The following is a 12,800-nucleotide window of genomic DNA, read 5'->3' as shown; positions in this document are numbered from 1 at the left end:
CAATATAAATAGCTAGTACTGTACACTTAAACTTTTTTTCCTAATCCCAGGGCACCTTTACAATGTGCACTGTCAATCTGCTTTACCACTATTTGCAGCTGTTGCTTGATCAATAACTCTTTTCATGCAAGATAATATATTCACAGGATTGACAAAGTAAATTGCGCTTACCCATTTACAGTGCATAAAAGGGTGTGTTATTTTATGTCCAGCTCCTATACAGACACATGGCATCTTAAATCTTACATGTTGAGCTACAGTGGTGGCATGCTCTCAGGTATTCTGTTGTCTTGTTGAGCACTACGCTCATTGAGCCAATAATTAAAACTGTTTCCACCTACAATAAGCTGAAGACCTGTATTAAACCTGGGCTAAAAATAGGAAATCACATGACATTGATGTCTTGGACCTGTTGAGTCATGATCGCTCTCTTCCTGCATTGAGAATGAAATTACCAACCATTACAGAAAGCTGAATGAACCCGCTTGCAGAGGGAGTGGGGGACGTTTATTGGAACAGCACACACTCATCAATCATTTCAGTTTACTAGACTATCTTACAAAAATATTCTTTCTCTAATCAAGCTGGGGATGCAATGCATGCCATGGCTCAAAATGTATAATTTTCCTCCTGGCTAGGTTTTAATAACTAAAAATAAATCAGGACTGACAGTTCCTTCTGCAAAGTCACTTTACCTTTTCTTAAATGGTGTTATTGCAGTCAACCATTACACTGCTCCCAGTCCAACGATGGCATGTTACTTACTGTGCCCAACTACCTGCCCTACAGTGCACTGGTGTTGTGTTTGAAACTATCATACAGTATGTATGTTTATTACATTTCTGACTTAAACATTATTTTATGATTCATCAATCACTATATCATGTGCATGGAATTGGATTATCAATCATTTCTCCAACCATAAGATTTAACTGTAATAACTATCACCTGCATACAGGTGCTGAATGTTGTAGCTAATGTAATACCATTGAGGTATAGTATACATTCGTGTTAACCTCTAAATAGCATTTTCTACTGAATTAACCCCCCAAAATACAACAGTTGTAGAAGCTAACTTTAGTAGCAAATGGGTATTAAAATACAAATCTGGTTTAACGTTAGAGGAGTGGTCCCAACAGAAGGAACCCACACAAAATACTATTTTGTAGTACTGCTGCAAAACAAGCTTTTGGATAATATGGATTCATGCATTTTGTGGATTACTGGCAACACCAAATAAAATAGAAAAGATAAGAAAAAAAAAAACATAACGTAATGGGAAGTACCTTCCGTTGCATAGCTGTGGTCGCGAAGAAAACTGTTGTTGATTTTGCGGGTGTCAATGTCTTCCTCCATTTACAATACGGTTACTTTGGGATCCTAGTAAAGCGAACAGACAAGTATCCATGATGCCAAAACCGGCGCCTCAGCAAAGGGACAGAGAGAGCCACAGGCTGCTCGGCATGGTTCAACCCTTCAACAAATATAAATGATATTCGTGCTGAGAGTCTCTCCTTCCTCCCGGGGATGCGAAGCGGCAATCAATGCAGGTGCAGCAGCCGCCTCTTAAAACACTATAAATTTTAAACGGGTTTGTGCTGTACACCAGTTTTCTTTTCTTATGTTGAAATATAAATAAATAAAAGAAGCAGCAATTAATACTCCAATATCAAAGGAGGTCCTTTTTATCGGAACAAATATTAATAAGTAAATAAATAACGGTATATTTGCCCTATTAACACAACAAGGTATGCGGAGTTGAGGATTTGGGTGTTAGGATGTTCTGTAGTTTGCAGCAGCATGGGCCAGAATTATGCGTCATTCAGTCAGAAGCTCCTTACTGCTTATCTTCCTTCCTTGCTCGCTCGGCGTTGTAGGTTTCTCGCACAGCAGAGTGCTGCAGGAGACTGCTTCTGCAGCTTGAGCCGTATGCTGCATTAGGAAAGGCTCCTCCCATTCAACTTGGCATTGTCAAACTGCGTCAGCATCAACTCATACGCTGGAGATGTGCTGAATTCAATGCTGCAGTGGGGCTGGGTCCTGGGTCCTGGGGCCGGGGACTTTTGGGCACATAGGCCTGTACAGTATAACCTGCCAACTGAGTAGAAAGAAGATACTTTATAAAATATAAAGTAAGACATGATTCTGCAGTCAGAATGATTTGAATTCGTATTTACTTTTGCAACTTTTGTGGCTACCATAAAACCTAAAAAGCCTAAACTTCAAAATGCCTCATCACTAAAACGTTTTCAATATTATTATTATTATTATTATTATTATTATTATTATTATTATTATTATTATTATTACTTTTTTTTCTTTACCTTTAATCACTAAGACTGATACATTCATTTTTTGCCTAAGCAACAAATAACTGATCATTTAAATAATAAAAAAATGTAATTATGGCTTAGCATAATAAATAGTACCTTTTTATTATGTACAATATATATTATATAGCACCTTAGAGCTGCTAGACTGGCATACCATACTGCACGAGTTAGACAGTCATAAGCAATTTACAGCCCCAAACCCAGGCTGACATCTTTATACTTCAATCTGGCTTTTGGGGTGCAGTATTACATGTGGCAGTCTGGCTGTGTGTGTGTGTGTGTGTGTGTGTGTGTGTGTGATATAAATGCTACATGGAGGGGATCATAATCTATTAATTCACAGGCAGGAAAAAAAAAAAGAAAAAAAACATAATGCATGTCTAACCAGAAAACGTATTACTGTAATAATGAAAATATGTTTTCCGTTACTAAATCCTCATTTGCATAAGTGTTAAACAGCTCAAACTAATTCGATTTGCAGACTTGGTTTAGGACACCTTCTACATATGTTATTAGCTAACACAGCTGGATGTGCTGATGAATAAAACCCTTAACCAATTTACTTTATTAAAAAATTGATGTATACATTATTCCCTAATTACACTGATCAAGGCGTTAGCCAAAATGTGCAGAATGTCTGAAATCGACTACAATTGCTTTTGATTATATTTAAAATGCAGTTTCTTTTTTTATTGAAATTTTTTGGCCCTTTATTTATGAAACATAAATAATATATTCTTCAACATAGTTTAAAAACATGCTCATGTATTATTTTAAAACAAACGTTTAGATATATTTTATAATATACCACAAGGCAGATAAATCTGGGAAAATGGATAAATCCTTATTAGATTTCTTTTTGCTATGGGATTTGTCTACTTGACATAAGGGTTGATTTGATCAAACTATAACCCTGTAAAAATCCATCTGTGGTTTTTTTACACAAAAGCATGAACTGGTTCAGTTTACCAGTTTAAAAATATGATTACCTTTTCTTGGGTTTATGGCTTTCTCCTATATTATTCCCTTCCTTAGGAACCACATTGTACATTACCATAGCAATATCAGCACAGATGAATTGGAAAAGGATGGGTCTGCTTCCAAACCTGGGATGAGTTTTTGACAATACCAGTGTTATCATACAGACACCTATCTCGGAGAAACAGGAAGCTTGAATAGACAGATAGATAGATACAGACACGGTATTTATTCTCGAAACCAAGCAGAAACGCTGTTACAAGATGGAATGATAATACTATTGAAAACCACGAATACAACGGCAAGCACATTTCCTAATAAATATCAAACAGACTACACTGGGCTTTAGAAAATAAATACACACTGGAGAAAAAAAATAGGAATTTTCTATTTCAAAGATTCAAAGATTTTTTTTTGAATTTTTTTCCAGGTAATCCAAATGTAGTACGTTTTTGACAAATCTGATACTGGTATTCATAGGCTATAGAATGCTTTGATAAAAGATGCAACAATGAATTGATTATTGATTGCCATGGATTCTATTTCTCAATTTGAAGTCTGAATTAAATATAGTTTGATTGATCAACCTGGTCCATGTTTGGAGTCCCATGTATATATTATATTACAAGCACAGGCATGTTTTAATTGCATTTGAAGGTTTCTGTGAACAATTTTTGGTTGCACATCAGAATTCTGCCTTTCCCACAGGTGGATAACGGAAAAGACAATAACTTCCAGTAATAAATAATGTATAACCAAACACATGGAAGGGCTTGATTTTACACCAAGCCCTCAACGGAATAAAAGATTTCTGACCTCCAGTCAGTACTGTTTTTATCAATTTTAAAATGGTGGGTCACAAATCTACATACTGTACAGCCAGGGAATAAAAGTGTTCCCTAAAAGCATTAGCCATCTTAAGCACAAGCCAATTTGCAAATTAAATCCCACGTAAGGTCATGTTGCAGCTGTCACAGAACTGAGAAACAGTCCTGGTCTACCCATGTTCAACTTCTCTTGCCAATGCATGTCATTTACCACTTCACCGATTTCCTACTTTAATTAGAATAAATGGAAGGGATTCTCTGTGTCATCCGTAATGTGGACCCAGGGCTGCATAGGGATCATACCTTGGTTTTAAATTGAGCCAAAGAAAGCATTCCCAAAACCCAACTAATTTAATACAGTTACAATGATTTTTTTTTTTTTTTTTTTTTAATTGACAAAAGCGCTTCTGTATTTCAGACAAGAAATTAAATGAAGTCACATTATAATGCCCCAAGGACAGCAGAGCACAATTGACTGAAAAATAATAATAATAATAATAATAATAATAATAATAATAATAATAATAATAATAATAATAATAATAATACATTTATTTATTAAATGAACTAAATAAAAACTCATAACCCTGTCCCTAGAGAATATATGTTATATAAGAAATAAGACATATTACATATAATATAATATAATATAATACAATATCATATCATATATCATATAATATAATATCATGTTGTTCTTGTTCATTCAAAACCAGTAACATTTTTGTTAAAACTAAGTTACATAATTTACAAGATAAAACGACTTTTCCAAAACCTTTACTGACCAACCAAAAGACATTTCTTTCACTAGTATTTTGCTTGCAGACATGGCTTGTTGTGAGTCAGTGATTCCCGAGATTCTCAGAATGTGTAATTCCATTTCAATCATCTTCGCTTCACAAAGTCAGTGGCTATGAACAAGAAAGAGCAGTAGCTCCCGTCAACCAAAACTGCATGCAGAAATCACCCAGCAGAAAAGTTGCTTTAGAATCTATTTTGTTAATTAGAAGTTTGGGTGAAAGGTTCTCACCCTCTTGGCTAAACCTCAATCAAAGACTAGTATGCATGCTTTAAAATAGACTTCCTATGTGACAATGGGCTACATTCTCAAAGCTATTCCAAATCATCATTTGCATTATTTTTGTCTGTTTTTTTTTCTACAATTCCAAAATGAATAAGAAACAACTCAAGATTATTCACAAGCCCCTGCATCAAATGTCTGAGTTGTTTAATTCTGGTTTGGTAATGTTATCGAGGGTGTTATTACTTTGTGAAAATATCATGCTAATGACATTTTTGGGTAAATAGCTTTGAGAATCCAGCACAGTGTCTTGAAAGATGCAGAGAATACGAATGGACTATGCATCTAGTCAAATCCTGTCCCCAAAATTGAAGAGACCCTTAACTGGTAGACAGAAGACCCTACCTCTCCCCCACCCCCACCCAAACCATGTGTAAAAACTACAAGCAGCACACCCCTGTAGCATGCTGAACAGACTGGCAAAGAAAGTTCAAGCATCAATCTGTGCAGGGTGGCAGATACTCTTCCTTGTGTAATGGAACATGTAGGGTTATTTACTCAGGTAATCTGATCCTCTCGAATCTCCTCTGCCATGCTTTGACAGGTGTAATTTCACTACTTCACACTGTGCACGTATGTCATTTTCAGTGCAAGCCCAGTAGACCAGTGCCATTTGATCTTAAAACTGTATTACGGGAGAGCTCTTTCCTACCAAAAACTGACATCTAACATGCCTTGAGTGTAACTCAATGTACAATGCAATGCATGTAACAATTGCTGTTGTGTAATGCTGATGTTGTATTCTATATGCTGTTCAATATATATATATATATATATATATATATATATATATATACACACATACACACACACACACACATATATATATATATGAAACTATATTTAACAAAATAACCTGTTTACTGTACTGTGCTTATTTTTCATATTATATATATATATATATATATATATATATATATATATATATATATATATATATATAATCTCACAACATGCATCTATTGAGCTTCCCTTCATGTACAGGTAGATATATTCCTTATGATCAACACAATGCCAGGCAAAAACTGATTTTGCTATGGGAAATTACAACCAATAAAAATAAAAAAGGGAAAATTCTCTGTATGGCTAAAAGTCTTAAATGAATGTCAGAAACATATCCCATCTATAGTGAAGTGTGGGGAGGGTATGGTCTAGTAGGTATGGGACCTTCCACTTCTAATACCTCGGTGTGCATTGCCAATACTGCACGCTGATCCCCGTTACTCCACTGGAACTAATGCAAGCTGTCATTAATCTGCACAGAATGTAGTGTATTGGATGCAGGAGGCTTTGCAGATTAATGACTTTTATTTCTTGGTTCTCGACATACTGCAGTGTGTCACCTCTGATGAAATGCAGTATAAGAACGGCCCTTGCTGGAAATCAGGTATTGCATTCAAGGGGAAATCATTTATTACTGTATTACTTATCAATTTAACCTTGCAAAACATTGAGATCTGCATTACCCTTTCAGCTTATTTCACAGACATGAAGACTACCTTACCTGGGGTAGGTAGTCTAAGATTAGTACTAAATCGAGAGCAGTGAAACCAGTCATTTCTAGTTTTATTTTTCTCTGGACATTCAAATTTAGACTGCAAGATCAGCAGAATAAATTACACAAAGGGACACCTTGAAAACTTAAATGGCAGTCGTTTTTCATGAGCTTTGAAAGTCTGTTTAATTTGTCATTGAGCTAAGCCTCTGGCCATTTCATATTAAAATGAATCCATCTTACTTGGGCTTTTAGATACTTGGAAAGACTTAAAGAGATATCATACTTAAGAGATAGCTCCCACCTATGCAGTCTAGATTAAGAAGCAACTAAAAGGTCTTGATTTGTTCATGGTGCAGACTGGAGCCTCAAAACTTAAATACATAAATATCTGTTTAATTGAATGCAGAAATTCCACCCTGTTAGCACACCTACTGCAGCTGTGACTTCCCATGTACTAAAGTGGTAACTGCAAGATGCTTGTAGTACATGAGAGGATGAAAGTGAGAAAAAGCGAGTTTATACCAGCGAGGGACACTGTTGTCTTCCACACTCAATCCATTCTCTGTGTGGGAGTTATGAGGTTCCCTTTTTTCTTTGAAATTCTCCGTAGCCCAGCACACCTCAGTGCAGACTGGCAAAGTCGTGGCAGTTGTGTTTGACCACTTCCGCTTCAAGGACAGCCATTGTCCATTGATCCGCATGCAACAATAGAAAAGCACTGAACTTGTACACAGAATGGAAACTAAAAACAGCAATAAAAAAAGAGACACATGAGAAGAAAGGATGTTTCAAAGGAGGCGAACCAAACATTTTCACATCAGCCTGGACAGAGAAAGAGGAAAGGGTCATAGAAATTGATAGGTTATTCTGTACGCAATACTGCCTCTTTGTGCTGCTGTACTCTGCCTTAGATAAAAGACAGATGGAAACAAGGTTACCAAAACAACAATTGCTTTGCAGGAAATGTGGACTAGTGGTATCAAAAATGGATTTAAATGTATTTGGAATCCCTGATATATATTGTGAATTATTCTATATTAAAGCTGCATCTCTCTGTTGCTTGCACAAACAACGGATCCGATAGAGATGACAGACTTTGACAGAGGACTGACAGTAGGCACTCACTTGGCAAGTGCTTCAGTATTTTAAACTTCATTATGAACAGACCTAGCTGCAGATTTCCTATAGAAACTGGAGGTGGTTATCCCAGCTGGCTTGTGTTCACCTCCAGAGGCACCTAGGGTGTTTCAACACAAAATAACTACACAGGAACTTTCTTCAGAATGTTCCTGCAATATGAACCAAAACTACTGTATCAAATGTACACAATGCTCCTTGAATATCTTGCATTTAAATGTTTCCTCAGCCTAATGTTATGAATTGTTAATAACCCGTTTCCCTGTCTCTGAACTTAAAATAAAAACAATTCTCCAGGCCTGGTGTAAATACTGTAAATCAAACCCAAGCCAAACGGAATTCAAATTAAAACAGCAAATTGGACTTCTTACCAATGCAAAAATACAGTAGAAGCAAAATAAACAAACAAACAAACAAACAAACTACAAAAAATCTCAACCAGGAGAGAAACCCTGTTTAAATGCTGACCTCTCAGTGCTAAGGTTTATGTGTAGATGCATTTTCAGTGGTAGATGTTCCTGGACAGATGTTACTGGAGTTATAATGGAGTGAAAGTCTAATATTCCTCTTGAACAGTTCTGAACAATTCCCATAGTGGCCCTACCCCACATAGACTGTCAGGTGCTTCAAACTGTTTGTCCAACCCTTGTACGATGATAATAATATTAATAATAATAATAATAATAATAATAATAATAATAATAATAATAATAATAATAATAATAATAATAAATATTCTGTAAAAGCTCAAATAAGATTGAGTTGGTGGCTTATGGTAACATTTTAACAGTGATTGATGAGACGCATTCATATTTAATAACTCTGCGCTCCTCACTATTTAATTAGTTTAGTTTCACACAAAGTAGATTTTTGACAGATGAGGATTTTTTTTCCCCCTATCTCTTGTCCCTGATGGTTTTTGGTTTGCTCAGAACAAGAAATCAATTCTTATTACTTCCCCTGCTTTTGTGCTTATGCTTTCTACACACACCCTAACACAAAATTACTATTCTGCAAGCAGACAAAAAGAATAGCATATGTGAAGAAAACCAGAACTAATATGCTAAACTTCCTGTTCTGAAGTTAGCCACATTCAATACAAAGTCATGACATTCATTCGCACTAGCAAACTATAATGGTACGGTTTATTTAAGTGGGATCTCTCTGCCTTTCACTTTCATTGGGATTCCAAATCCTGTTATCCAGACCCTTAATTGACAAAAGAAAATACATAGAACCTTAAAGCCAGACCAAAGTCCTTGTTAACTAGATAATGCACCTAGAGTGCTTTGAGAACAGACTCTAAGTGCATTGTGCACTGTATCGCTTAATATAAATGTTAGCATCACTGTCTATACCTTTACTGGTCAGACAAATACCCTGGTAAGAAACATATCCATACAGTATATGACTTTGTAAGCTTTATTGTTTGCAGTGGTTTGGGATAGCATGCTATTAAAATCATCCAGCAATATTTAAACCCATTAAAAAGCACAAGGGAGATCTGTGGTAGAGTACAAAATAAAAATCCAGTTTCTATTTTAGGTTATAATTAAAGCTAGTGCAAAACCTGAGAGCAGGCAGCACTTTAATTAAAACTTTTCTGCAGAGCGCGTCTTCCCTTTTGTGTCTCAGAATTCAGCAGCAGACTTAATTGAAAGCTGGTTTTGAAATATAGGGCCTCATATTGAAGCAAGTACGAAGACAACGTTTCTGTAAGGAATAAAAGATTTTAAGCAGATGTTGGGTTATGGCATTATGTATTTATAGTTATAAGAAATATCCTAAGCCTTGTATTATGAATTGATAGTGAATGACAGAGACAAATGACAACAGTATTTTAAGAATAATAGAATGACACGCATTATTAGATAACAAACATCCATTGGTTATTGATATCACTTGATCAAAACAGTTATTGCAACATATTTCTCTTGACATGATACATGTAGTCAGACTAGATTTAACGGGTTCAAAATAATTGATCAGTATTACCTGAACTGGAAGAACATCTTCTAGGCAGAACCTGGAGATGGAGAAGGTCCAAGGAACTCAAACGCATTGCACAAACTTCTTAGTTTATATATGTATCTCAGAGAGTTGTATGTCTTATATGGTATACAGCAAATGGTCCACCATTTTCTTGTGAACACCACAGTGGATGATACCCTTTTAGTTATTCATCTACAGCTAGAGCCCAGAAGAAGTTAAGAAGTTAAGGAAATGTGAAGATACTGTACTTCAGTCTCTTGAATGCTTTCATGATCCTATCCACAGAATCTGCAGAAACCCTCGCTGTAATGGTCTCCTTCCACATGCTGTCAGGTTTCAGCTACTCCTGCACCACACAGGACTCAGGAACATGTATGCAGTTTACTCCGCTGGTATCTTTGCATTCACCCCTGGTAGAATGGAGAACCGCTTGCTGGTTTACTCCGCTTCTTTATTGATCACTCCACTGGCTTTAAGCTTCGAACACATAGCGCAATTAAGACTTTGCAAATCTGACAGCGCAGGAGATGGGAAGTTTGTTTTTCCTAATTCTTTTTTTTTATTAGCCTTCAGAATCCACGGCAGATGTTGCTGTCTTTTTCATTATGGAGATACATTTGTTTAAACCATATGGTGTTGTTAGTTGTAAGCTTAATGCCATTTATTTAGAAATTCAATCTCCATAGATCAAACTGGGTTCTACAAGTGATTTAGAGTTGTCCAGTGATTACACCATAATCGTTGTTTATGGCATGACAGTCAAAAGTGATACAGTATTTTTTTAATACAACACATACCCTGTGTATAACTGCATGACTGGGCAGCCTTGCGTTATATCTCAGGTATAAAACACTCTTGTATAACTCATACCTCTTGTATACTATGAAAGAATACCATAGTATACTATATCAGGCACATTCCTTTGTCTCGTCTGGAAAAGCAGTAGTCTCGATCATCACTTCATTCTATTATTATTATTATTATTATTATTTATTTCTTAGCAGACGCCCTTATCCAGGGCGACTTACAATTGTTACAAGATATCACATTATACATTGTTTCACATTATACAGATATCACATTATTTTTACATACAATTACCCATTTATACAGTTGGGTTTTTACTGGAGCAATCTAGGTAAAGTACCTTGCTCAAGGGTACAACAGCAGTGTCCCCCACTGGGGATTGAACCCACAACCCTCCGGTCAAGAGTCCAGAGCCCTAACCACTACGCCACACTATTGCTCCATCAGTATCTGTCCTGGAACAGCAGGAGTCTTCAATTCAATGTGACATCAGTTGCCGTGGTGCTGGCCACAAACTGTCATCCAGCAACCCTTGCTTTTGGGAGCATTCTTACAGCAAGCCTCTGTTACAAGTGGTACAGTTCTGCTGGTAGAGTCAAAGGAATACATCCATAGCACACCTCGTGCATATCTGTAATTCATCCCGAATTTGTAAATGGGACTGTGTTGTATTCTGAAAATTGCGCCATGCACTACCCTCCCACAAGTATTTGATTTGTTAGTGAAAATCCCAATGCTGGATATCAGCAAACCTACCTGAATGGATTGCCAATTAGCAGTTTAGGGCACTATGCAGCTCAAGGAAGATCCCCATAACTCCTTCTTTCATTACCCTGTCAATGCATGCTTTGTGCATGTGTGTGATAATAAAAAAAAACAACACAAAGGGTCTCTATGGATTGGCGATTAAATCAGTCACATACAAGCTCACTTATGAAAAGATATTTATCAAAACAGAAAGTTGTCATAGTTAAGTGGTTCAGCTTCATTAAATGGCAGTCTAGACATTGATTGATACAATGTACTGCAGAATGTCGAAACATTTTGCTATACAAATGAAAACCAAATACCCACACAAAATAATCAAACCTCAGAAATCCTATTTACATATGCCCCAATCTTCTTAATATAATACACTAGGGCAACAACAGAACACATTAGGCCATTTGTATCTATTCATGTGTATAGAGTTTCCATTACGAGAGGCAGATAGCATGGTATTTGTGTTTATGAACCCAAGTTATTTTTCAACTTAGAAATCTTACTTGAGCTATCCATAAGTTCAAAATGATAGTTGTATACCCCCCTATAATGTGTATTTGTTTACCTTATATTCTAATGGGATTCTAATGGAGTTCTTTATCAGTATACATTCTACACAAAACATTGTGTAAATTGCCTTTAAATTTGAATTTTGTGAGTGGATTAAGTACAGTCCCAAACATCAGCATCAAATCCCTTTATTTAAAGTTTCAATATGGCACCAACTTTCATGTCTCTAAAATAACTATATGAATTGTTTGTCACTTGCCTTACAGTTCCGTCATTACCTGGCTTGGTGACAATTCAAGACATTTACACCTAGTAAAAGTAGCAAAGAAGAACCATGCAGAATTCAATACTGAAAGCATCAGTGCTTGACGTGGCTTAGTTCTATGATACTGTGGCAGCACAGATTTTACAGAAGCAGTTCTGGTTCAACATGACCTACATCTGAACTGACAGTCCATCACAGTGATACTATAAACTCAAGCAGACCTGTCATAGTAGGGTCGCTGTCATGCGTCTGCTATCACTAATGTGGTTCAATTGAAGGTTGGAGCCATATAACATGAGTGTTATTATGGTCAGGGGGCAATATGAGTCATGTCATATCATAGCTCTAAATCAGAGAGGGTTTTTATATGTCAGTTTGAGAAATTGCATTCCCCCTTATATATATATATATATATATATATATATATATATATATATATATATATATAATTCATTCATTATCACCTGCACCTGGCTATTATTGTAAATTAGAGCCAGGTGCAGGGTATTTAAAGAAAGCAGCTGCTGTGTGAATTGAAGGTGTGCTCAATTGTAATGCAAAAGGTACTGTGTGAAAGCCTTTTTGTGTGTTAAACTGTGTGTTTATTTGT

The 12,800-nt window shown here is 36.1% G+C and overlaps 1 protein-coding gene across 3 annotated transcripts in view; it reads right to left on the bottom strand.

Moving 5' to 3' along the window:
* Window positions 1-12,800, bottom strand: part of LOC117431611 (serine/threonine-protein phosphatase 2A 55 kDa regulatory subunit B beta isoform) — an 85,975-nt gene that overhangs the window by 46,396 nt on the left and 26,779 nt on the right. The window contains exon 1 of one of the 3 annotated variants that reach the window (XM_034052727.3): window positions 1,287-1,998. The exons of the other annotated variants lie outside the window; for them this stretch is intronic. Within the exon in view, the coding sequence (XP_033908618.1) occupies window positions 1,287-1,356 (70 nt within the window). The 5' untranslated portion in view covers window positions 1,357-1,998. Of the gene's footprint in view, window positions 1-1,286; window positions 1,999-12,800 lie in introns of those variants that run through there. 3 annotated transcript variants of the gene reach the window in all.

The sequence above is a fragment of the Acipenser ruthenus genome, chromosome 22 (assembly GCF_902713425.1).
Source record: "Acipenser ruthenus chromosome 22, fAciRut3.2 maternal haplotype, whole genome shotgun sequence".
Lineage (NCBI taxonomy): Eukaryota > Metazoa > Chordata > Actinopteri > Acipenseriformes > Acipenseridae > Acipenser > Acipenser ruthenus.
The sequence above is the reverse complement of the archived record's forward strand: the minus strand, read 5'-3'. Positions and strand labels throughout refer to the sequence as shown.